General features: G+C 43.9%; 1 protein-coding gene across 1 annotated transcript in view; it reads right to left on the bottom strand.

The window, feature by feature from the left end:
• The window catches only part of LOC106601254 (protein TANC2), a 149,380-nt gene that overhangs the window by 45,839 nt on the left and 75,724 nt on the right, over nt 1–27,817 (bottom strand). The window contains exon 4 of the mRNA XM_045715128.2: nt 4,753–4,935. Coding sequence (XP_045571084.2) covers nt 4,753–4,935 — 183 coding nt within the window. The remainder of the gene's footprint in view (nt 1–4,752; nt 4,936–27,817) is intronic.

Genomic DNA, 27,817 nt, shown 5'->3' with positions numbered 1-27,817 from the left:
AGAATTTTATTGTCACGAATTGCGCCATGCGCGCGACACTTCTTTACTATTTCGGATAGTGTCTGGAACGCACGAACAAAACGCCGCTATTCGGATATAACGATGGATTATTTTGGACCAAACCAACATTTGTTATTGAAGTAGCAGTCCTGGGTGTGCATTCTGACGAAGACAACAAAAGGTAATCAAACTTTTATAATAGTAAATATGATTATGGTGAGTGCTAAACTTGCCGGGTGTCTAAATAGCGAGCCCGTGATGCCTGGGCTAAGTTACTTAGAATATTGCAAAATGTGCTTTCACCAAAAAGCTATTTTAAAATCGGACATATCGAGTGCATAGAGGAGGTCTGTATCTATAATTCTTAAAATAATTGTTATGCTTTTTGTGAACGTTTATCGTGAGTAATTTAGTAAAATGTTAGCGAATTCCCCGGAAGTTTGCGGGGGGTATGCTAGTTCTGAACGTCACATGCTAATGTAAAAAGCTGGTTTTTGATATAAATATGAACTTGATTGAACAAAACATGCATGTATTGTATAACATAATGTCCTAGGGTTGTCATCTGATGAAGATCATCAAAGGTGAGTGCTGCATTTAGCTGTCTTCTGGGTTTTGGTGACATTATATGCTGGCTTGAAAAATGGGTGTCTGATTATTTCTGGCTTGGTACTCTGCTGACATAATCTAATGTTTTGCTTTCGTTGTAAAGCCTTTTTGAAATCGGACAGTGTGGTTAGATTAACGAGAGTCTTGTCTTTAAATAGCTGTAAAATAGTCATATGTTTGAGAAATTGAAGTAATAGGATTTTTAACGTTTTGAAAATCGCGCCACAGGCTGCCAGTGGCTGTTACGTAGGTGGGACGCTTTAATCAGTCTCATAGCAATAGGTTATCTTTAGGGATTATTCCTAATAGACCACCACTGAGTAGAGAACATTCAAGGCAAAATCCCAATACCATTTTTCCTTAGGTGGATGGCAACAGGAAAATGGGGACAACAGCATAGCTACATGGGGAGGCTCGCCCCACCTAAATTAGACTAAGGGGAAACACTGCCACGTTCTGGGCACCCAGGCCTGGCAGCTCCCAGGGGAGTAGAATGGCTAGGCTACACGGTGACACCATAGTGAGTGACTGCCACCAACAGTGAGAGCACTCAAGCGGTCTGCGCCACATGCCTACTGACTGGCTGCCAGGCTCATAATTTAATCTCCAGCACTTATTCCGTTCAGACACTGTTGGATTAGCTAACCGGCCGCTCCACTAATGGTGTCCGGGTGAGTAGTTCTCCCTGTCTCCTCATCTCTCTCCACCCACTATCTCTGAATCTTACACTCGCTACATGTCTTTCTTTGTGCTCTCATTTCTCTCTTGAGCTCTTTTAGATACATCCTCTGTGCATCCATCCTTCTTCTCTAACTTGAAGTAATCAAATATGAAGTAAAAATGAGCTTCAGCTTTGTTTTCACCGATTCCAGTCATGTTAGGTGAGTGGTTATAAGATACCTCATGGAAGGGATGTAAGAATCTTTTTTTTTTGTCAAAACAATGTTGTTCTATCTGTGTGTGTCTCTGTGTCAAAACAGAACCACAGACAAAGCTTTTAATTCAAGCAATGGGGTCAACTTCAGGGTTTAAGAGGTCAAAAGCCAATATTCAGTCCCTGGCAGGAGTCATCTTTCCCCGTGTCTGAGCACGCCATATAGCCAACCCTTTTGTTTCCAAGGTGAAAAATGTGTGAATAATGCCTCGAAAACATTTCAGTGTGAGACGGATAGGAAATCCAAATGGCTATCAGGATCCATCCATCTCAGCTGCCTGCTGGTGTCCAGTGAGAGCTGCTCCACTTAAAACCTAATCAGTAATCACTGTTTAATTCCCTCCCTAACAGGCCTGACCCAGGACAAAGACATTAAGAGATTATATTATCTTAAGTCCACCAGAGCATATTGGACACGCATGAGAGAATAAAGCTAGATTTGATATGGACTCATGGGAGGTAGTTTGAGATAATACGCTTTGAGAATATGACTAGGCTGTTTTATGTTTGTCAAACACAGATGGACACAGAAAGCCGTAGACAGATAAACAGACCTTGAAAACAAGGCAAAATGAAACCCCTAACAAAGGCCCAACATCTCAATTTTTTCCTGACCCTTTATCAAGACTCATTGTTCCACTCCAAACTGTTGTTTCTGTTGGGCTTTCCCCCATAAACACTCTCCCTCTTTACAATGACTTGTTTTCAATAATGTTTTGTAAACGTCATGGGGGCTCCCATGTGGCGCAGCAGTCTAAAGCACTGCATCTCAGTGCTAGAGGCGTAACTACAGACCCTGGTTCGATTCCAGGCTGTATCACAACCAGCCGTGATTGTGAGTCCCATTGGGCGGCGCACAATTGACCCAGCGTCGTCCGGGTTAGGGTTTGGCCGGGGTAGGCCGTCATTGTAAATAAGAATTTGTTCTTAACTGATTTGTCGAGTTAAATAAAAAATTAAATAAAATTGTGTGTTGCGTGTAGCCTTTTCCCACTCGTCTGCTAGTGTGAGTGTGTGTGAGAAATGGTTGCTGCCTGCGTCATAACTGATATGAACTGTTGTTTTAGGATTGTTATGGCATGGAAGGCTTTCTCTGCCGACTAATGTATATTTGATTATTTAATAAACATACAGTATGTGACCTGATAGCTCAGTCACAGATATCATTCATTTCATCTGGTATTTATTTGTTCAAGTCGTTTTGTTGTACATATACTATCCTGTATCTATAGGGATTGTTGACGTTTGGAATGTTTTGAAATGGTCTTGTTAGGCTAAACTGAGGACAATGATCCAATGTGCCCTAGCCTTTTGGGTGCCTGCCAATACCTGGTGGATTCAGAGGAAGCGGAACAGGGGGAGAGAAAGAGAGAGCTAGAGAATGTTGAAATTAAAGACATATATACTGTATATTAATATTCAAATCTGTGTCCTGCTCCACTTCCTCCAAATACAGGTCACACCCTTTGACACTCTCGCACATTTGTTTGTGACCTTTATGAGCATGGTGAAACACCCTGACCAGGTGAACAATTAAGAGTGCTTGCAACATTCCCACCACATAATGATTCACCGGCTGTCTCGCCCTCTCTGAGGATGGATGGAAGAGGGAAAATGGAGAGTGATAAAGAAAAAAGGGAAAACCCAGACTAGTACACCCTGGTGGCCTGAACAGAGAACTACACTGTGAGCGCCATCTTATCTTGGTGGAGAAGCTGTATTGAAAATAACTATCCAATTAGAGCCTTTCATCTTCACAAGCCTGTTGTGGTCCTCTCCTGTTTTGATGGCCAGCTTGTGAAATGGTGGCCTGTTGCCATCTATGGGGCAGATTTCAGAGAGACGCCTTGTTATGTTATCTGGGCCAGACACTGTCGAGGAGCGATGTCACAGTCGGCTTACCAGCCTCTTTAACAGCCACAGCTTCCCGCCGAGATGTAACATTATGCGTTTCCCACAATGCAGCCTGAACTAACCGGAGGTGGGGTAAGTGATGTAGGGTTATGAGGCTAAAAGGGAGATGGAGGATTTGACATGGATAACTTTTGGGCTTCTTGAAAGCCTCTTAACTCTGACATTGCAGGGAGATGAATAATACTGCGGAAAACAAGAACTAACAAGAGCTTCTCATGGAAATCCCTCACTTGAAATACCTGCACATGAAAAACCAACACATTGCTATAATAATAATAGGTACTTTTATAGTGCTTTTCAAGGACCCAATATACCAGTCTCTTTGTCACACACTTTCCCACCTTTCAGTCATATTACGATGCACCCTGCTATCCATAGACAAATACTCCCACGTCACACATTCACATGACATGCCATCAAAAAACATGCCATTCCAATCTCTCTCTCTCTCGCACACACACTTCATTTTCTCATACACACCATCACTTACACACTCCTATCTCTCCTCTACCTCGGAATTACACACAGCCGCTCCCCTATCGCAAACACCCTGGCATTAACCATCCTGGTGGGGGAAGGGGGGGGGGGGGGGGGGGTATGAGTTTACCCCAGTGGAATGGTAAAGCAGTGGGGTGCTCAGCGAGGGGGTGACAGGTCCTCATTCACCCATTGGGCCTTATCTCAGTACCATAATGAGGAGTCAGCAGGGAGGCAAAACCAGCCTTATGAGGACAGGCGTCATACTGTATTGTGGGGACAATTCTCAGATAATATGAAAGTGTTGTGATATAAGCAGAGCAGCCCTCTGTGAATGTAATTGGTTCATCCTCTTTTTCCTAGCCACCGTGCTTCTTTCACATGCTTTGCTTGCTGTTTGGGGTTTTAGGCTGGGTTTCTGTACAGCACTTTGAGATATCAGCTGATGTACGAAGGGCTATATAAATACATTTGATTTGATCTTCAAAAGGGCCGGGAGCCACAGTGTTCTACTTGAATAGGATGAACTGTCCAGAAATGTAATTCAGTTCAGTGTGACATGTCTGATCCTGAGACCCTGAATACAGTTCAAATGGAGTTAGAATCAAGTGGGAGATGTCGTCAGCGTTAAGCAAGCATCTTCGCACCTTCAACACCAAATCTACATGCAGCAGGCACAAAACAAGGCTCCTTGATACTTCTCGCTTTGTCCACACAGTAGTACTGAACTAAGGACAGCAGTAAGTTTGTTTATGCCAAACCTCCCCTAGTGAGTCTACAGACCAAAACTGAACTAGGACCAGTGGTTGAGTAACTACCTGGGAGCCTCTTGGTGGGCTGCAGTCTCATGTTGAGGGCCTGGTGGGAGAGTAGGGGGGAGGAGGGCAGCGAGCGTGACACGCCCTCCATGATACGGATGTGCTGCATGCCCTCGGTCACCGGGAGAGGAGGCCCCCCGTAGTCGCCCTCAAACAGCCCGTCACCCTCTGTGGAGCTGCCACCTGGGAAGGAGAGACAGAGAGGTGTCATATAGTCATGTATACTACATTCCCACACACTGACAGAATTTGTCATTTGACATCAACTACTGTTCACAAGAGACCTAAAACCAACACACTGACATATTACATTATCACCACTCACAATATAGTGCAGACACACACACACACACATCGCTCGCTGACACATTTCATTAACAGCACACTCAGTATCATCTCCGACCGTGTCAACACCTCCAGTTTTAGACACGGTTGAGGCTGCAGTTTCACCGTACAAGCTGGCAAACCTCTGCAACTGTCATCCTAGTGTTAATGAATGGATCCATTTTGTTTCTCTCTCAGACAAGCACCTGCCTGTTGTCTGGTAGTGAAACAGCAGGCTAATTAGGATAGGGTAGGATAGCACAGCCACTAGGGATGCTGGAATGTCATCTTACCACATATTAAAGTGACATAAAATGTCAGCTGGAACATTCAATAGCTCTGACTGTGCCAGATATCCAAATATAGCAGAAACTGATGATCAATAAAAATGTATCCAATTGATCGAGAATAAAGGCAAAGACTGAATGTGGCATTACTCTATCCTCCCTCTCCTTTCTACAGCACACTAGACGTTTCCCCTGGCAACAGCAGGTAGCCTAGTGGAAAGGTCGCTGGTTCGAATCCCCGAGCCGGCAAGGTGGAAAAATCTGCTGTTCTGCCCTTGTGCAAGGCACCGATGACGTGGATTAAGGCAGCTCCTCCCCCACACCGCTCTGATTCAGAGGGGTTGGGTTAAATGCAGAACACATATTTCGGTTGAAAGCATTCAGTTGCGCAACTGACTAGGTATCCCCCTTTCCCTAATGTGACAGAATTAACATGAACAATGTCAGGAATCACAGTACTCTTCAGTCAAGAAGCACCTGAGTGCCACCATGTCAGGTGACAGGCACCTCAGACAGGGACACTGGCTGATGACACCAGCAGCAGTGTGTCACACTGGCAACCCATGTGACACAGCACAAGGCCACACTAATGAACATGTATTAGTAGACAGGGAGAGGGGATGGTGGGTAGCAAGGTGAAAACAGGCTGTCACAGACAATTCTATACACAGAGGAACAGCAGTTTGATTGGAATACACAGTACAGACACACACACCACGCTTGGATTATGTTTTAGCAATTTGCGTCTGTTGATGTTCTAATTGTGTGTGATGTGACTAAGTGTGTGTTCACCTGTGTGTCTGTGTTCGACTGTGCTACAGCATCAACAACCTGCCACTCCCTTCCCAGCAGCCTTAATGCCTTTCACCTTCTCAATTGATGTCTGGATCTGTGCCTATTGGCTAACTCTAATCTAACCACTTCTACATCACTAGGAGGAGTGGGTATGGTGAGGGGGGCTGAGAAAAAGGGGGTAGGGGAGGTGTTAAGGGGGTGAAATGCCATTCTGGGCGTTTCAATTCACAGCCAATTAAACTGATAATGTTATTACTGTGCTGCTGTAACGAGATATTACAGCAGTATATTACAGCACAACAGGCCTCCCGTTACGTGTCCCCACCTAGCCCTCTGGCCCCTCAGAGACAGTATATCAGTCCCTGTGCCCGAGGCCTGAGGCAGAGGAGGGGGAATAAGATACGGATGATGCCGCTGCGCCCTTCAATGTCACGAAAGGTAATCTGCCAGCCAGGGGAATTTGCAGTGCTGCAAAAGTGTAATAAAGAGCATAGCTTTAACCTTATGGGAGCCAAGTGTATCTTACCGGTATGTAACAGCAATGACTGTCTCTCTAGGGTAATGGAGTTAAAGGTATGGAGACATCACACAGATATGGACGATGACTCCATCTCAGCACTGTATGTACACTACACCATGCTGAATGTCCATGTTGACAGAACTACATAACCACCAGATGGATTGATACAATAGGCCACACCATCACAGAGATACAACGATGAGCTCCACATGTTGTTTTCTTTGAGATCATACATTAGATTATGAGCAAAGTGAGCCATGTGTCTCGAATGCATAGTGAACAGGGGAGGGTTGGTCCAGACACTTAGTCTTGCATTTCTAGTGACAGAGATTAGAGTTAATACGACCCTGAGGGAGAGGGAGAGAGAGAGAAAAAGAAAGAAAGAAAGAACGATAGAAAGAAAGAGGGAGAAAGAAAGAGAGGCAGAACGAAAGAAAGAAAGGGACAACGAAAGAAAGAGGGAGAAAGAGAGAATTAAAGAGGGAGAAAGACAGAAAGAGAAAGAAAGGAAGGGAGAACAAAAGAAAGAGAGAGAGAAAGAAAGACGGAGAAAGAAAGGGAGAAAGAAAGAAAGCGGGAGAAAGAAAGAGAGAAAGAAAGAGAGAATTAAAGAGAGGGAGAAAGAAAGAGAGAAAGCGGGAGAAAGGGAGAAAGAGAGAAAGAAAGAGAATGAATGAGAGGGAGAACGAAAGAGAGAATGAAAGAGAGAATTAAAGAAAGAAAGAAAGAAAGAAAGAAAGAAAGAAAGAAAGAAAGAAAGAAAGAAAGAAAGAAAGAAAGAAAGAAAGAGGGAGAAAGGGAGAGAAAGAGAGAAAGAAAGAGGGAGAAAGAAAGAAAGGGAGAATGAAAGAGAGAAACAAAGAAAAAGAAAGAAAGAAAAAGAGAGAAAGAAAGAACAAAAGAAAGAAAGAAAGAAAGAAAGAAAGAAAGAGGGAGAAAGAGAAAAAGAAAGAGAAAGGGAGAAAGAAAGAAAGAGGGAGAAAGAAAGGGAGAACAAAAGGAAGAAAGAAAGAGAGGGAGAAAGAAAGAAAGAAAGAGAGGGAGAAAGAAAAATAAAGAAAGAAAGGAAAAAGAAAGAAAAAGAGGGAGAAAGAGAGGGAGAAAGAAAGAATGAGGGAGAAAGAAAGAAAGAGAAAGAAAGAAAGAAAGAGGGAGAAAGAAAGAGGGAGAAAGAGGGAGGGAGAAAGAAAGAAAGAGGGAGAAAGAGGGAGAAAGAAAGAACGAGGGAGAAAGAAAGAGGGAGAAAGAAAGAGAGAGAAAGAAAGAGGAAGCAGAGAGGGAGAAAGAGAGGGAGAAAGAAAGAAAGAGAGAAAGAAAGAGAGGGAGAAAGAAAGAAAGAGAGAAAGAGGGAGAAAGAAAGAACATGGGAGAAAGAAAGAACGAGGGAGAAAGAAAGAGGGAGAAAGAGAGAAAGAAAGAGGGAGAAAGAGAGAGAAAGAGAGGGAGAAAGAGAGGGAGAAAGAAAGAAAGAGAGAAAGAAAGAGAGAGAGAGAAAGAAAGAAAGAGAGAAAGAAAGGGTGAAAGAAAGAGGGAGAAAGAGAAAGGGTGAAAGAAAGAGGGAGAAAGAGAGAAATGGTGAAAGAAAGAGGGAGAAAGAGGGAAAGAAAGAAAGAGAGAAAGAAAGAAAGAAAGAAAGAGAGAAATAAAGAGAGGGAGAAAGAAAGAAAGAGAGAAAGAAAGAAAGAAAGAGAGGGAGAAAGAAAGAAAGAGAGAAAGAAAGAAAGAGGGAGAAAGAAAGAAAGAGAGAAAGAAAGAAAGAAAGAGAGAAAGAAAGAGAGGGAGAAAGAAAGAAAGAGAGGGAGAAAGAAAGAAAGAGAAATAAAGAGGGAGAAAGAGCGGGAGAAAGAAAAGGGAGAGAGCGAGAGTGTTTGAGCCGTCTTAGTGTTTGAGCTCCTTAGTGGTTGCACTCCTCCGGTTATGAAACAGTAGATGGAAAGGGAGGACGAGAGGGAGTTGTGGCCATCATGTTCTGTTATTTAAGGCTGCTACTACTGTAGATCTCTTCAGTACATCTGCATGGGAAGGTAAAGTAAAAGGGACCACATGCACACACACACGTGCATCAGATGGCGTCAGACAGGAAGCTGGCCTGTTGTGTTGAGCTCGTCTACTGAACGGCTCGCCAAACAACAGATGGACCAAGTGGACGGATGGCCAGTTACACAAGAGGGAGGGAGGGCCATGTGGTGTGTGTGTCTCTGTGTGAGAGTGAGTGACTGAAGTGAAGTGAGAGAGATATAGAAAGAGATGGGGGAGATGGAGACCACAATTTTCACCATATGCCCATGTCCGCAATTAATATAATCACTCTCTAACTTTACTGTGGAGGTAAAATGTCACACCCTTTGCTCCACATGAAAATGCCTTCTGGAGTTTCTCTCACAATGTGGAAGAAGAGCCTTAACCACCCGAATGGATGAATGCAGAGACATGATAGGAAATGCACCCCGTCACTAAATGACTTCAGAGTCCCAGGCAGGCAGCTCTAAGCCTGGGAGAGCAAGGAGGGAGCAAACTAATCACCAGTGAGAACTGCCACGAGGGAAGGAGGTAAAAAGTGGTAAAAGTGTCACCGGAGCGGAACCGCAACCGACTGTGTGAAGGAATTCATACGCTGCTTTGATCAAAAACCCACCACACAAACGGCAAAGGATGTCAGGGGAAATTGGATTTGCGGTATGACAGTATGTTAAAACACTAGCTGTGACTGAGGTGTTTTCTGTCCCCTCAGGGAGATCAAAGGGACTCTAGAGTGGTGTGGCAGGAGAGCTTTCCCCCTAACGAATGGTCCAGGATCAGCTATATTATAATGTCCCTAATGGTTAGGGGTAAGATTTGAGGTTGTTTTATCTGATCCTAACTAAATAAATGATTATGGGAAAACATTTACTTGGAGTGAATTTTAAAAGGGTGACAGTGGAAAGGACATTCAGTCACCCTGACAAAACACATACTGTACTGAACATTGGTCACAATTTGGAAGCAGTCAAAAAAACGAGGCAAGGGAGAGCAAAGAGTGAGCAGTTGAAAGCGGGGGAAAGGAGGCTAGTTTGTGAGTGTTTGTTCATGCATTTGATAATTTGGTTGCCTGTTTGTGTTGTGTAGCCTAATCATTGCCACACATTTGCTCTTTTAGTATTGGTTTTGTCAGATGAATTTATGTGCATTAGAATTAGCATGAGGAGGACTAAGGCCCATAATGCACTGTTTTCCACACACACTTCGGTGAAATGTAAGGACATTTTGACGTAATACTTTTCACCATAAAAAAAACTATTTTCCCTAACCTAACATGAATCCCAAAAACCCTAACCCTAAACCTAACGCCAAAACCTAACCTGTAAGCTTAGCATAGCATTTGAACAAATTCAGGACCTGACTTTTCAAAAAAAGTTTGTTTTTCTACCTTTTCATGACATTAAGGTGAAGTGTTAGGACATTGCGGTCCTGAAAATGTAGGAAAACGTGCGCACACACACAATGCCCTGAAAACAATGACTCCACAGGATGGGGGAGTAAGTTAGTGATAGAGAGCGGCAGAGATCTCAATTTATGTAGTGTGTAAAGCGACTGTTCACCTAATGAAAAATCACTCCACTAAATCTGAGTACCGATCTGCCTAGTGTCCTTGAGTCTGAAATGGAGCGCAGGACAGGGGTTACAGTATCATCCCACATCATTCTCTCCCTCTCTTTATCTTCCTCCCTCTCTCTGCTCTATTACCATTGCAGGGGGAGAGCAGTATTGTGAGGCAGAGGACAGGGAAAGAGAACAAGGGAAAAAGTAAAGATGAAGAAAAATAAACCTCAGTTTTACAAATATTTCCCTGTCGTCTATGGACAAGTTAAATAAATTATCTAAGCTAATTACCTACAATATGGGTTGACTGGAAAAGTTCCATACAAATTTCTCCTGTAGGCTTGATATTATCAGGTCCAGCATGTTGAAAAGCAATTGTTCTAGTACATTACCTCCCCCCAACGCAAAACCCAGCAGCTTGGGTCCTAAGCCCAAAGCATGGCCTAAATCTGCTCTGTGTGGCACTGCCCAAAGTCCCATTTCATGGGAACAACCACCCCCAACACCAGCTGGGATGATTTGGGGGGGGGGCTATGATGCTAACATCATAGTATAACACCATGGCATGCTAATGATAGCATGCTAACACCATAGCCAACAGTAGGACCACAGAGAGCTATTGGCAGAAAGTGGAACGCCATACGGTGCTCTGGCATAAAGCCACATCCATGACGCAACTCTCCCTAGTCACACACACGGCACAGAGGGGGCGGTTACGACTGCTGCTTGTGTCATGGGAACACATGTTCCATCCTGTGTTGTCATGTAGCCTTCCCTAAAGGCTGTTGCCTATAACCAACCGAAGTGCCTGGGAGCACTACCCTATGGCAGCTTTTCCCACATGGTGGATCCCAACCAATTACACTGGGTTGCAGCTTAAGACTGGGCTGTGGCAGGAAGAATTGTTTGGTAACACTATTCTTCAGCTGGCACCTAGTAGTTTATTTACACACTTATAGTGGGGTATTAATGGTTACTTTCTGGCACTTCGAATAATTCAACATGCCTGGTGCCTCTTCACATCATTTAGGCTAGCTTAATATTCAGAGACATTCTCTAGTTCTCTCCACTGTCTGGTGAGACACACCACATGGATCAATATGAGAGCGGCCCTGACATCCACGAAGCGGACACTTTACACTGATGGGGTGTTCACTCACACTCTTAATTAGGCAAAAAAGGGTCTCAGGGCCCTGTGGAAGCCTTATGTATGACGCATTTACAAGACAGGTGGGATTCAATAACTGTAAATGTGATACTAGTAAACTGCAGGAAGTCTCTATTTGAAATGGGTGAACCCAATATTTGAATGAATTCCTCTAAGAAATGTCCAATACCAGCAGTAACCATACCCTATATCTGTGTACATCGTGTCTGAAAGTAGTCATTAAATCAGACCTGTCAATTAAAATGACTTAGAACTTAATAAATGCATGTACTAGTCATAGCACGAGTATGCAAGATAATCTATTCTAATTATGTGGACTGATGAATTGTACTCTGAAGTAGGGGTTTATACTTAATGTATCCAATATGCACATTAGGAGTTAACCTATACCTATTTGAACAGGGCCAGAGACCCCTGATGAAGACAAATGTCTGCTCTGACCTTGGTCTACTCTGAGCTGAAGGTGACCAGCTGTGTTTCTCCACCTCCAAATCAATCCAATCATTTGTCACACGCTTCGTAAACAACAGGTGTAGACTAACAGTGGAATGCTTACTTATGGCTCCTTTTCCAACAATGCAGAGTTAAAGATGAAAAAATATAGGAGGAATAAATACAGTGACTAACGAATAATAATGACGAGTAAAAGTAACATGGCTATATACAGGGATTACCAGTACTAAGTTGATATGCAGGGGTACGAGGTAATTGAGGTAGCTATGTACTGTACATATACGTAGGGGTAAAGTGACAAGGCAACAGGATAGATAAAACAGTAGCTGCAGTGTATGTGGTGAGTGTGAAAGTGTGTGTGGCGTCAGGATGCATGTGTTAGCGTGTTATGTGTGTGTGGGCGTACAGTATGTAGTGTGTTGGGGTGTTAGTGTAAGTACTGTATGTGTGAGTGTGTGTCCATAGAGTCAGTGCAAGAGAGTTTGTGCCAAAAAGGGTCAATGCAGGTAGTCATTTGATTAGCTATTTAGTGGTCTTGTTAGCAATCCCTCTGAGTAGGACACAGAGACAGAGGCGATAGACCAGACTTCACCAATAGGGCCTGGAGTTTTTCCTAGCCCAGGGTTAGCTACACCATCTTTAATCATTGTATTAGAGGTACCGTACTATAACCTTACTTGCTAGGCTTATTTTGTTACTACAAATAGTATATTTTTTTTTTCTCTAAATAGAATTATACATGGGGGAAACAAGACCTGAGGTACCATACCTAAACATACAATTCCAATCCTCTGTTGTTTTCTCTTTGCTGTGGGGAATATTGGCCTGCTTGTTTGGAGCATGTGAGGAGCTAAGTGTTCCACATGGTTCCAGATGTTAAAGCCTTGTACAGCCTAGCAGCCATTATAAACACGCACTTCCAGTTGCGACGTGTGACGTGTTAAGGGATGCTAGTTAAGGTGTGTGTGTGTGTGTGTGTTTCTGGCCTGGAGAAAGAAGCAATGCTTGGGTGTAGTCTTGCACTGTTGAACAATTCAGCTTTCTGGCTGTGTGTGAGCGAGAGCATGAGGGAGTGGGTTAGCCAGCGAGAGGAGGAGAAAATACAGGAGAGGAGACAAGACAAAACCCCGGGCTGTGAGCCACCACTCCTCCACTCCTGTTTTCTATCGGTTTTGTTTTGTTCCTCTTCTCTGTCCGTCTGTCTCTCATCAAGTGCTCCACTGGGCTCTCTCTCTCGCTCTCCAAACAAAGCATGCTAAAGTTCATCTGGTGGCGTCTGCTACAAGCTAGGCTTTGCTAGCAGAGCACTGTTTATCCCACTTCAATGAAAACGACAAGGTTATAATAGGGCCCAGAGGTTTTCCCAATGACCTGACCTGTTCCTAAAAATACACTGAGAGGGAAGTAACCTGACATTCAGTTGAAATCGAAGGCGTCTGTTAGCAACAGGCTAAAGCTAACGGCTGAGGTGTAGACGATGGCATCAGGCAGTGTCATCAGATGGTTTCCTCAATGGACACTACAACATGTTGATGGGAGCATCGATGAAACCATGGCTTAATGACAGGGGGAGCAATCCTGTGCATCAAAGGATGACATTGGGAGACATTTAAGCTTCATAGAGCTTCATTAGCCTGTACTGCTGTAAACAGGGGTGGTAAGAAGCTGATGAATGCTGTGAGAGGCTGTGTGGATCCACAGCTGTGTGGATCCTGCTGTGCTCAGCGGCAGGCGTTGCATGATAAAGCCCATAAATCCAGCAGCGTTGGCAGAATTCACTAATTGGAGGAGAAGAGGGGAAAGAAAAGGAGGAGAAGCGAGTCAGTGACCTTGTGTACCATGATGTTACATATATGGAGTTAGCGGGACCCTAGAGAAACAATGTGAGAACATTAAAGCAAAGTTGTGACAACATTATCATCCAGATGATAAGGGACATGGAGACAGTATCATAGTGTAACAGAAGATAACTCCTCACAAAACCCAGACATAATATGCTCTCTGCTAGTTCTAAGTTATGGCCCATTTAATACAGAGACATTGCCACAGTAGGCAAGGTAACCAATCCAGCCCTCTTACTTGTATCATTGCACATCCAGTAAATCACCAGCAGAATCAATTTTCATATTCACTCTGTTGGTAAAGCTTACATATTGGATCCTAACTCTAAAAGTAGGAGAGATCCCACTCTGGAACTTTGAAAAGCCGGTTAGAATATATTATGTTTAACAATATATAGCAAACAAATGTTGAAATCAAAATACTACACATATCACAGAGCAAGCGGTAACGCTTCATATGACACCAATGTTTGCTTTGTAGCGACTACAGATGAAACACTATGGAGTCTGGGTAAGGCCTTAAAATGTCATAAATATGTCAACTTTGATCAATGTCTCAATTATGTCAAATATACTCTACCGTTCAAAAGTTTGGGGTCACTTAGAAATGTACTTGTTTTTTTATGAAAACATACATGAAATGAGTTGCAAAATGAATAGGAAAGACATTGATAAGGATATAATGATTTTTAATTGAAATAATAATTGTGTCCTTCAAACTTTGCTTTCGTCAAATAATCCTCTAGTTGTAGCAATTACAGCCTTGCAGACCTTTGGCATTCTAGTTGTCAATTTGTTGAGGTAATCTGAAGAGATTTCACCCCATGCTTCCTGAAGCACCTCCCACAACTTGGATTGGCTTGATGGGCACTTCTTACGTACCATACGGTCAAGCTGCTCCCACAACTCAATAGGGTTGTGATCCGGTGACTGTGCTGGCCACTCCACTATAGACAGAATACCAGCTGACTGCTTCTTCCCTAAATAGTTTGGAGCTGTGCTTTGGGTCATTGTCCTGCTGTAGGAGGAAATTGGCTCCAATTAAGTACCGTCCACAGGGGATGGCATGGCGTTGCAAAATGGAGTGATAGCCTTCCTTCTTCCAGATCCCTTTTACCCTGGACAAATCTCCCACTTTACCACCACCAAAGCACCCCCAGACCATCACATTGCCTCCACCACGCTTGACAGATGGCGTCAAGCACTCCTCCAGCATCTTTTCATTTTTTTCTGCATCTCACGAATGTTCTTCTTTGTGATCCGAACACCTGAAACTTAGATTTGTCTGTCTATAACACTTTTTTCCCCCAATCTTCCTCTGTCCAGCGTCTGTGTTATTTTGCCCATCTTAATCTTTTCTTTTTATTGGCCAGTCTGAGATATGGCTTTTTCTGGCTAGAGCCAGTTTGCGCTGTTCTGTGAAGGGAGTTGTACACAGCGTTGTACGAGATCTTCAGTTTCTTGTCAATTTCTCGCATGGAATAGCCTTCATTTCTCAGAACAAGAATAGACTGACTAGTTTCAGAAGAAAGTTCTTTGTTTCTGGCCATTTTGGGCCTGTAAACGAACCCACAAATAATGATGATCCAGATACTCAACTAGTCTAAAGAAGGACAGTTTTATTGCTTCTTTAATCAGAACAGTTTTCAGCTGTGCTAACATAATTGCAAAAGGGTTTTGTAATTATCAATTAGTCCTTTAAAATTATAAACTTGGATTAGCTAACACAACGTGCCATTGAAACACAGGAGTGATGGTTGCTGATAATGAGCCTCTGTACGCGTATGTAGATATTAAAAATCAGCCGTTTCCAGCTACAATAGTCACTTACAACATTAACAATGTCTACACTGTATTTCTGATCAATTTGATGTTATTTTAATGGACAAAAAAATGGCTTTTCTTTCAAAAACAAGGTCACTTAGAAATGTCCCCAAACTTTTGAACGGTAGTGTATGTCAACAATCTTTCCCCCAAAGCACTATCCTATGGCTTACATTTCATGAAAATCCCCCAAATCATGGTCTTTTTTTGTCTGGGTTTCGTGAGGAATCACACAGAAATGTTGTGGGAGTGCAAGTGCAAGAACAGTTTGGGAATGTAATGTTTCTGCTGAGCCACTGTACTGTGTGGTGGGCACTTATCTAACCAGCCGCCCCCAGCAAACACTCAACCATGCCCACCTTCACCAGCCACCCACTATACTCATTAACCACATACTCTACACACTCATACTGGGCTATGGATTGGCCAGAAGAGAACAATACCATTAGCTGTATTTTCTCTCTGGGTGGTTAATGATGTGAGGATTTTAAAGCAAGTCATTTCCTCTCTATTCAGAAGCCATCAGTGCTTCCCTGCTGCTAGGCATTAGAGCAGAGTTAAAGCAGAATAAGAAGAGCAGCAGAGAAACTTCACAGGCAGAGCAACCTGATCCCACTGTCCTCTCTCCCTCTCTCAAACCCAGAGTGGGCGAGAGATACTGACAGTGGAGGGATGTGTGTGTGTGTTTAGAGGGGAGAGGCAGAAAAGGAGAGGGGGAATATGGGTAAGAATGAGTGTGTGTGACTGTGCATGGGAGGGTGAGGGGTGTGTGTGAGTGAATGTGTTTCTGTGTAATAGAGAGAAAAATAATGCTTGTTGATGGGATGAGTGTGTGTACGTGATTGGATGCGTGTCAGACAGTAATTGTGTACCTTTCTAATATTGAGTTGCACCCTCCCCTCACCCTTTTCCCTCAGAACAGCCTCAATTTGTCAGGGCATGGACTCTACAAGGTGTTGAAAGCATTCCACAGGGATGCTGGCCCATGTTGACCCCAATGCTTCCCACAGTTGTGTCAAGTTGGCTGGATGTCCTTTGGGTGGTGGACCATTCTTGATACACACGGGAAACTGTTGAGTGTGAAAAACCCAGCAGCATTTCAGTTCTTGACACAAACCAGTGTGCCCGGCACCTACTACCATACCCTGTTCAAAGGCACTTCAATCTTGTGTCTTGCCCCTTCACCCTATGAATGGCACACATACACAATTTATGTCTCAAGGCTTAAAAATACTTCTTTAATCTGTCTCCTCCAAGTGACCAAGGGATCATAGCTTACACCTAGATTCACCTGGTCAGTCTATGCCATGGAAAGAGCAGGTGTCCTTAATGCTTTGTATAGTCAGTATGTGTGAGAGTGTATGTGTGTGTAACGCGTGTGTGTGTGTAACGCGTGTAATGGGTCTGTGTGTAACGCGTGTGAGTAACGTGTGTGTGTAACGTGTGTGTGTAATGTGTGTAACGCATCTGTGTGTATCGTGTGTAACACGTCTGTGTGTAACGTGTGTGCGTGTAACGCGTGTAATGTGTGTGTGTAACGCGTATGTGTGTAACATGTGTAACAGGTATGCATGTAACATATGTAACGCATGTGTGTGTAACATGTGTAACGCGTATGTGTGTAACATGTGTAACGCGTATGTGTGTAACGCGTATGTATGTGTAACGTGTCTGTGTGTAACGTGCGTGTGTAACATGTGTAACACGTGCGCGTGTGTAACGCGTATGTATGTAACATGTGTAACGTGTATAACATGTGTAACGTGTGTGTGTGTGTGTGTGTTCTGCCTTTATCTGCAGGAGCCCTGTGCTGCTAGGGAGGGAAGGAAACGGCTACTTCGCATCATTATGCTGCCTGTGCCTGCGACTTGCCAGAGAGAGAAATCATACATGCAGCGCACATAACTCTGTGTGAGAGAGGCTCCATGTTCTCCACACCCCAGCCCCTTCCCCGCCCATAACCTGTCACACCAGAGAGAGAGGGGGAGCAGGCGCATAATGGGCTGGAGAGAGAAAGCCAGAGTAGTACATGAGGCAGAATCAGAAACCGAGAGAGAAGAATTTCATAGCATAGAACCACACCGAAAAGATCAGAACTGGCAGTCATCCTGATTGACATCCAGTGGGCAGTGCTAGACTAGCTAGCTAGTACTCAGAGGTGTGTGCATCACAGAGCAGCTAAAGGACAGTCATCCCAGCAGTCTCAGCAGTAAACACGTACTTCTCTGAACCCGACCACAATTACCTGTCCCTTCTCTATGGCCCCTAGACTCCCCCCACCCCTAGATTCCACCCTCCTATGCAAGTACCCTAGCCAGGTAAAGCTTGAGTCAGTCTCACCTTAGTTAGTAGAAAAGGGCTGCGTCTCCAGCTAGTAAAATCCTGTACCATGGTAAACTACTTGAAGGACATGGCAGAGAGATATGGCAAGAGGCACACAAATTATGAGTGATAAAAAAGGAGAGGGAAGAGGAGAAGAGTAAGAGAGAGAGAGATGGAGAGCTGTAGACAGAGAGTGAGCTCTGCAGTGTTGAAAGCAAGTGCCAGGTATTGGCGCACGCGCAGGAACACATACAAGGACAGACACACAGGAACAGGCAGGCGGGCGGACTCGCCCTCCATCTCCCACTCGACACAGAAAACACTCGGAAGCTCTAAAAAGCACACTGACTGCAATGTCCTCCTTGAACAACCACATAAAAGCATCACACTCACACTCCCAAAACACACAGAAATCCTAATAATTGTATAGACAATAGTACAGACACATACTTGATCCATGCATACTTATATAAGCCCACTCCGATACATAAATAGACCCACCCACACAAGCATAATCAAGTAAACATGATTATTCACAAAACAACTCGTCACATCAGAGGGAACGGTGTTTGAGAACACAACCTTCAATCCAAGTGAGGGCACATTCAGAATAGCCGTGAATAGGAATTAGAGGTCGACCGATTAAAATCGGCATGGCAGATTAATTAGGGCCGATTTCAAGTTTTCATAATTGGTAATCGGCATTTTTGGACGCCGATTATGGCCGATTACATTGCATCCCACGAGGAAACTGTGTGGCAGGCTGACCACCTGTTACGCGAGTGCAGCAAGGAGCCAAGGTAAGTTGCTAGCTAGCATTAAACTTATCTTATAAAAAAACTATCAATCTTCACATGATCACTAGTTAACTACACATGGTTGATGATATTACTAGGTTAACTAGCTTGTCCTGCGTTGCATATTATCAATGCGGTGCCTGTTAATTTATCATCGAATCACAGCCTACTTCGCCAAACGGGGGATGATTTAAGCACATTTGTGAAAAATGCACAACCGTTGCACGAATGTACCTAACCATTAACATCAATGCCCTTCTTAAAATCAATACACAGAAGTATGTATTTTAAAACCTGCAAATTGAGTTAAAAGAAACTCATGTTAGCAGGCAATATTAACGAGAGAAATTGTGCCACGCAGAGTCAGGGTATATGCAACAGTTTGGGCCGCCTGGCTCCTTGCGAACTAATTTGCCAGAATTTTACATAATTATGACATAACATTGAAGGTCGTGCAATGTAACAGCAATATTCAGACTTAGGGTTACCGCCCGTTCGATAAAATACGGAACGGTTACGGATTTAAATGAAATAATAAACGTTTTGTTTTTTCGAAATTATCATTTCGGCTCGTATTACTGTGTTTATTATATAATTAAGTCCATGATTTGATAGAGCAGTCTGACTGAGCGGTGGGAGGCAGCAGCAGGGTCGTAAGCATTCATTCAAACTTTACTGTGTTTGCCAGCAGCTCTTAGCAATGCTTGATTCACAGCGCTGTTTATGACTTCAAGCCTATCAACTCCTGATATTAGGCTGGCAATACTAAAGTACCTATTAGAACATCCAATAGTCAAAGGTATATGAAATACAAATTGTATAGAGAGAAATAGTCGACGTGTCATAATTCCTATAATAACTACAACCTAAAACTTCTTAACTGGGAATATTGAAGAACTGGGAATATTGAACCACCAGCTTTCATATGTTCTGAGCAAGGAACTTGAACCTGTTATGGCTAGGGGGCAGTATTTTCACGGACCCGATTTAATCTGATTAGTACTCCTGCCCAGAAACTAGAATATGCATATAATTATTAGCTTTGGATAGAAAACACTCCAAAGTTTCTAAAACTGTTTGAATGGTGTCTGTGAGTATAACAGAACTCATTTGGCAGGCCAAAACCTGAGAAGATTCTGTACAGGAAGTACCCTGTCTGACCATTTCTTGGCCTTGTTGATTATCTCTATCAATTACAGGGGATCTCTGCTCTTACGTGACACTTTCTACGGCTCACATGGTCTCTCAGAAGGCGGCAAAATGCTGAATCGTGGCTTTGCAGGCTCTGGCTGAAACAAAGTAGTGCGTTTGGGTAGTGGCTGGTTACAGTACTGTGAGACTCAGGCTCGTGCCCGCGTCGACCGAAAGCTTTCTTTTCCTTTGTCTGTTTACCTAAAAGGATATTCCCGGTCGGAATATTATCACTTTTTTATGAGAAAAATGGCATAAAAATGGATTTTAAACAGCGGTTGACATGCTTCGAAGTACGGTAATGGAATATTTAGAAATCTTTTGTCACGAATTGCGCCATGCTCGCGACCCTGATTTACCATTTCGGATAGTGTCTGGGACGCACGAACAAAACGCCGCTATTCGGATATAACGATGGATTATTTTGGACCAAACCAACATTGTTATTGAAGTAGCAGTCCTGGGAGTGCATTCTGACGAAGACAACAAAGGTAATGAAACTTTTGTAATAGTAAATCGGAGTTTGATCAGGGCTAAACTTGGTCGGTGTCTAAATGGCTAGCCGTGATGGCTGGGCTATCTACTGAGAATATTGCAAAATGTGCTTTCACCGAAAAGCTATTTTAAAATCGGACATATCGAGTGCATAGAGGAGTTCTGTATCTATAATTCTTAAAATAATTGTTATGTTTTTTGTGAACGTTTATCGTGAGTAATTTAGTAAATTCACCGGATGTTTGCGGGGGGTATGCTAGTTCTGAACGTCACATGCTAATGTAAAAAGCTGGTTTTTGATATAAATATGAACTTGATTGAACAAAACATGCATGTATAACATAATGTCCTAGGGTTGTCATCTGATGAAGATCATCAAAGGTTAGTGCTGCATTTAGCTGTGGTTTGGATTTATGTGACATTATATGCTAGCTTGAAAAATGGGTGTCTGATTATTTCTGGCTGGGTACTCTGCTGACATAATGTAATGTTTTGCTTTCGTTGTAAAGCCTTTTTGAAATCGGACAGTGTGGTTAGATTAACGAGAGTCTTGTCTTTAAAATGGTGTAAAATAGTCATATGTTTGAGAAATTGAAGTAATAGCATTTCTAAGGTATTTCAATAACGCGCCACAGGATTCCACTGGCTGTTACGTAGGTTGGACGATTTCGTCCCGCCGACCCTAGAGAGGATATATGTGTGTGTGTGTGTGTGTGTGTGTGTGTGTATGTATATATATATACTGCTCAAAAAAATAAAGGGAACACTAAAATAACACATCCTAGATCTAAATGAATGAAATAATCTTATTAAATACTTTTTCTTTACATAGTTGAATGTGCTGACAACAAAATCACACAAAAATAATGAATGGAAATCCAATTTATCAACCCATGGAGGTCTGGATTTGGAGTCACACTCAAAATTAAAGTGGAAAACCACACTACAGGCTGATCCAACTTTGATGTAATGTCCTTAAAACAAGTCAAAATGAGGCTCAGTAGTGTGTGTGGCCTCCACGTGCCTGTATGACCTCCCTACAACGCCTGGGCATGCTCCTGATGAGGTGGCGGATAGTCTCCTGAGGGATCTCCTCCCAGACCTGGACTAAAGCATCCACCAACTCCTAGACAGTCTGTGTTGCAACGTGGCGTTGGTGGATGGAGTGAGACATGATGTCCCAGATGTGCTCAATTGGATTCAGGTCTGGGGAACGGGCGGGCCAGTCCATAGCATCAATGCCTTCCTCTTGCAGGAACTGCTGACACACTCCAGCCACATGAGGTCTAGCATTGTCTTGCATTAGGAGGAACCCAGGGCCAACCGCACCAGCTTATGGTCTCACAAGGGGTCTGAGGATCTCATCTCGGTACCTAATGGCAGTCAGGCTACCTCTGGCGTGCACATGGAGGGCTGTGCGGCCCCCCAAAGAAATGCCACCCCACACCATGACTGACCCACCGCCAAACCGGTCATGCTGGAGGATGTTGCAGGCAGCAGAACGTTCTCCACGGTGTCTCCAGACTGTCACGTCTGTCACATGTGCTCAGTGTGAACCTGCTTTCATCTGTGAAGAGCACAGGGCGCCAGTGGCGAATTTGCCAATCTTGGTGTTCTCTGGCAAATTCCAAACGTCCTGCACGGTGTTGGGCTGTAAGCACAACCCCCACCTGTGGACGTCGGGCCCTCATACCACCCTCATGGAGTCTGTTTCTGACCGTTTGATCAGACACATGCACATTTGTGGCCTGCTGGAGGTCATTTTGCAGGGCTCTGGCAGTGCTCCTCCTGCTCCTCCTTGCACAAAGGCGGAGGTAGCGGTCCTGCTGCTGGGTTGTTGCCCTCCTACGGCCTCCTCCACGTCTCCTGATGTACTGGCCTGTCTCCTGGTAGCGCCTCCATGCTCTGGACACTACACTGACAGACACAGCAAACCTTCTTGCCACAGCTCGCATTGATGTGCCATCTTGGATGAGCTGCACTACCTGAGCCACTTGTGTGGGTTGTAGACTCCGTCTCATGCTACCACTAGAGTGAAAGCACAGCCAGCATTCAAAAGTGACCAAAACATCAGCCAGGAAGCATAGGAACTGAGAAGTGGTCTATGGTTACTACCTGCAGAACCACTCCTTTATTGGGGGTGTCTTGCTAATTGCCTATAATTTCCACCTGTTGTCTATTCCATTTGCACAACAACATGTGAAATGTATTGTCAATCAGTGTTGCTTCCTAAGTGGACAGTTTGATTTCACAGAAGTGTGATTGACTTGGAGTTACATTGTGTTGTTTAAGTGTTCCCTTTATTTTTTTGAGCAGTGTATATATATATATATATATATATATATATACCCCCACACACACACACATATATATATATAAAACAACAGACGATTAATTGGTATCTGCTTTTTTTGGTCCTCCAATAATCGGTGTCGCCGTTGAAAAATCATAATCGGTTGACTTCTAATAGAAATACAGTTCTACTGAACTACGGAGTGGTAGTAGGTTAAAAAACATATTTCCGGGTATTCAGAGGTGTTGAGATAAAATGCTATTTTAAAATGGGAAGCCTTTCCTTCCTCTCCAGGTTGCTCTTCCTCTGAACTAGAGAGGTTGTTTCTGTACAGGCACAATGGTGATCAACACACACACAGAGTATGTCTGCTGTGAACCTTATACATGTAATGTGAGTATAAATGACAGTTCCCTTGCTTACAAAGTTTCCGTATGTGTGTGTCTCTTTGATTGTGTGTGTGCACACGCGCATGCGATAACGTGTTTTAGCATGTGTATGTGCACAAAGTGAATATGGATCGCATACGTATCCATCCGTAAACTCCAAGAAGAGTTCCATCCGATGATCTGAGGTGACACTTTCCCAAAGGGCTGAATTCCAAAGAGGACAGGTTCACACACACAAGCGGATGGTGGAGCTTTGTAGTGCTGTAAACAACCCTATAAACCTGCAATGCATCAACACCACACCAAGACTGAGACGCTACTTGTGGAGTCTGGGCATGCGTAACCTACTGAAAACTATAGGCATCCTACCAGACCACAATATTACAATGGTAGGTAGTTGGCATCAGAGTCAATAGTACAACAGTAAAGTAAACTGCCAAGCAAAAGGACTGAATCCTCCTAATCTGATCCTAGATCTGTGGTTAAGGGCAACTTCTACCTTTACCAATAGAGAAGGGGAATAACACTTTTACAACAGCAGCTTGTCTGGTCTTTACCTACTAAATAATCTACTATACAGGTGTGAATCACCTATACATGAATCATGGAGACAGATATGAAACACAAATCTACAGGGGTACCATTCGGTCAATTTTTGTGAGGGCTTACAACCCCTTGCTACTGGCTGGGTGTGAGGAGGTTAGGGTTGACGACATTGATAAACCAGTGAGCTAAGCGAGACTGGGCAAGATCGTCTGCAGCCTCGGAGCCACGTGACTCTGTGTAAAGCCTCGACTGGGGAAAGGAAGGAGAGATGAGGTCTCTAATGACTGTATCAGTCACATGGAGGGCTGGGTGTAACATCAGTCACACACTGGGCCTCCTGGTGCAGAGTACCATGCCAGAGTCTAGTGTCTGTGTCTACTACTGAACTGAGTTTAGACTGGTTTAGAAGGGGAGACTCCTGGTGCAGGCTCTTTGGTGCAAGATTGTATCAGGGAGGAGACTGCCCAGAGAGAGCATTGTTAGCAGGGGAATGGCCTGTACTAAGTCCTCCCATTTTATGTAGCTGGCACTGACTCTCACGAAACCCATTCCTTTACAATATAGTTTCTCTCTGTTGTAGACTGACTGCAGTGAGCAGTGCACTCCTATGTCCTCTCCTGTAGCTTGTTCCTTTGGGGATTTGAGTGAGCTATGATGACCTGCCAAGTTACATAAGGTGATCCCTGTGTTGAAGCAACACCTGGTGTTTGAGAAGCATTCAGCTCCTATAATCCCCATACTCCTCTACGTTGTCACTCATCATTCCAAGGGATCTAAAGGTTCTACACATAAAGGTGGAAGGAAGGGTTCCCCAGAGAGAGACTGACTGATGGATGGGAGAAGAGGAAGGGTAGTGAGGTTGTCTTACAGCTGAGCCCCTCTGTAGTGTTGCAGGCAGAGCCTGAGCCGCACAGTAGCCCCCATCTTCCTGGCCTCGCTCCAGGGATGCTTTCTCTCCACAGGCAGCAGGGACTCTGGGGGGGGGGGGGGGGGGTGGGGGATTATGGCTGGGGAGGTAGAGTGGGATAGTGGGAGGTAGGAGGGATAGAGGAATGTAGGTGGGGGCCAGCCGTTCCGCCCAGGACCTGGGCAGTGGGCCAGAGCCTGTCAGCGGGCATGGGCAGGGAGACGGAGAGAGAGAACCATGGAGAGATGCAGATCAGGGAGGTGGAGAGAGGGAGAAGGGGAAGTGGAAGGAGGAGTGTGGACTGATAAGAGTGAGTGCTGAGGTAGATAAACGCATTGGCGCCAGAGATTTGGCAGAGCAAATAAATAAAATAAACTGTCCCATGGTCTTACTACAGCCTCTGGTGGGCAAACATGAGGGCACTGAATTACAAAAATCAACTCAATTAGCACAATCATTTAGAGGAGGATACGACGTTGGATGAAAAATTATGTGTTTGATTCAGACAATGTTAACATGGTGCACCTCCTCAATAACAGAAACAATTAATAGAGCTGCATGTCTTGGTTGTAAATCATACCTGACAAGCTGCCGGCTTCAGCACCATCACTCCCACAAGTGCTATTTAAAGAGGTAAACTAAATTCTGCGGAAAATAACCTCATCACGAAACAGGAAGTAATGAATGAACATGGTGGGGATGATGGGAGGGGACAGCCTGCCTAGTAACTAAGGCCCACAGCTGCAGTGAAAATCTCTAATTTTGTCGATGTGCACAGCTTCCTTGCTCTGCGCCTGATTGGTCTCGGTTGCATGAGCCTCTAAATTTGACTGGATTTCATTGACGCTGCTGACAAAAAAAAGCTTGCAATTAGCAGGCGGTGCTGGGACAGGCACAACGGTCTTGGCTGGCAATGACAGTCACCAGAGCCATTGAGCGGCATTAGCCAGCAAACTCAGATTGCTGCAGCTGACACACACATCCCCTGGTCCCTTTCCATCATCCGCTTTCAAGGCTGAATCCATACAAGCTGCTTAGCCATAGCACACCGCGTGTCCCAGTGCTGCAGTCGTATGCTGCATTTTGGAGAGGAATCAGCATCCACCAGAATGTGTATATACAGTTGAAGTAGGAAGTTTACATACACTTAGGTTGGAGTCATTAAAACTCGTTTTTCAACCACTCCACAAATTTCTTGTTAACAAACTATAGTTTTGGCAAGTCGGTTAGGATATCTATTTTGTGCATGACACAAGTAATTTTTCCAACAATTGTTTACAGACAGATTATTTCACTTATAATTCACTGTATCACAGTTCCAGTGGGTCAGAAGTTTACATACACTAAGTTGACTGTGCCTTTAAACAGCTTGAAAAATTCCAGAAAATGATGTCATGGATTTAGAAGCTTCTGATAGGCTAATTGACATAATTTGAGTCAATTGGAGGTGTAGCTGTGTATGTATTTCAAGGCCTACCTTCAATCTCAGTGCCTCTTTGCTTGGCATCATGGGAAAATCAAAAGAAATCAGAAAAGACCTCAGAAAAAAGGATGAACCAGACCTCCAGAAGTTTGGTTCATCCTTGGGAGCAATTTCCAAACGCCTGAAGGTACCATGTTCATCTTTGGTGCAAAAAGTGCAAATCAATCCCAGAACAACAGCAAAGGACCTTGTGAAGATGCTGGAGAAAACAGGTACAAAAGTATGCTCTGGATAAGAGCGTCTGCTAAATGACTAAAATGTAAAAAAAAATATTAAAAAAATTTACATTTAAAAAGCGTGTGCGAGCAAGGAGGCCTACAAACCTGACTCAGTTACACCAGCTCTGTCAAGAGGAATGGGCCAAAATTCACAACTTATTGTGGGAAGCTTGTGGAAGGCTACCCGAAACGTTTGACCAAAGTTAAACAATTTAAAGGGAATGCTAACTAATTGAGTGTATGTAAACTTCTGACCCACTGGGAATGTGATGAAAGAAATAAAAGCTGAAATCACTCTACTATTATTCTGACATTTCACATTCTTAAAATAAAGTGGTGATCTTAACTGACCTAAGACAGAGAATTTTTACTAGTATTAAATGTCAGGAATTGTGAAAAACTGAGTTTAAATGTATTTGGCTAAGGTGTATGTAAACTTCCGACTTCAACTGTAGTGGTATATAGTGGATGACCGAACCTCTTATGAAGGGGTAGGTGAGGTGAGGCAGTTACTCTTGGGGGAAAAAAATTGTCTGACTCTTAACTTGAACACTGAGCTCTACAGCACTGTAGAAATAGCCATTGAATACAAAACTGCCTTGGCTTGTTCCAGGAAACCCCTGCCTTGCAATCTACACGTGTTATGACATGTTCTAAATGTTTACCGCAGTCTGTGCAGGGTTGGGAGATTACGGTTTTTTCCTCGCTCTGCACACAATATCGCACCGTGTTGCAGTTGGCTGGCGCTAACGTCAGCTTTGATTCTTATCCAAGAGGTTGAGGAATCTGGAGGCTAGTAACCATCAATCCCAAGGTGACATCTTGTGTTTTCCAGTGTCGCGAGATCATTCATGTTTACTTGGCAAGTTGCTGGTGGCTTGGATTTAATTTATGCCAAACATATGCTGAGGATATCGAAATATTGCTGGATCGAATCACCAAGCAGACAATGTAAAAATCTGTCTTTCTGCCCCTGAGCAAGGCCGTTAACCCACTGTTCCCCGGCCGCTGATGACGTGGATGTCGATTAAGGTAGCCCCCCGCACCTTTCTGATTCAGAGGGGTTGGGTTAAATGCAGAAGACATATCAGTTGAATGCATTCAGTTGTACAACTGACTAGGTATCCCCCTTTCCCTTTCATTTGCGTTGAGGGACAAAAATATGTCTTTGAAACTAACAAAATTACAAGGACATGGGAAGAGAGAATGCTAGTCATAAATGGTTTGCCAGAACTAGTGGGGGGGTCTTTTATATAAACAACAAGAGAAAAGCAGCAACTGCATCCCAGGGAAATTTGAAACAGACCATCCGTGGAGAAAAAAAGTCTGCTTTACCAAGACCAACTGTTGTGGTAGTTTGGTGTCACGTTAGATTCTGTGTCACATAACAATCTTGTATTCTAAATTCTCTTCGATGTTGGCAGCAGTACAGCATTCTGGTCAACAGCTGGCTATGATTGAGCCCCCAACAGCTCAAGAGGGAAAATGAGTAGACAGGAGTGCACCTCATCAACGCCAGGCTTGGTACAGAGCCCAAACACCTCTGGCTCTGTGTCCCCCCCACCTCATCGCCCCCTGCCTGCTACCCTCTGCCAGCCCACGACAAAACCACAATGGCCCATCTCCCACAGTG

The sequence above is a fragment of the Salmo salar genome, chromosome 03, assembly GCF_965601325.2.
Source record: "Salmo salar chromosome 03, fSalSal1, whole genome shotgun sequence".
In the NCBI taxonomy this organism is placed as follows: domain Eukaryota; kingdom Metazoa; phylum Chordata; class Actinopteri; order Salmoniformes; family Salmonidae; genus Salmo; species Salmo salar.
Note: the sequence above shows the minus strand (reverse complement) of the source record. Positions and strands in the feature narration are given on the sequence as shown.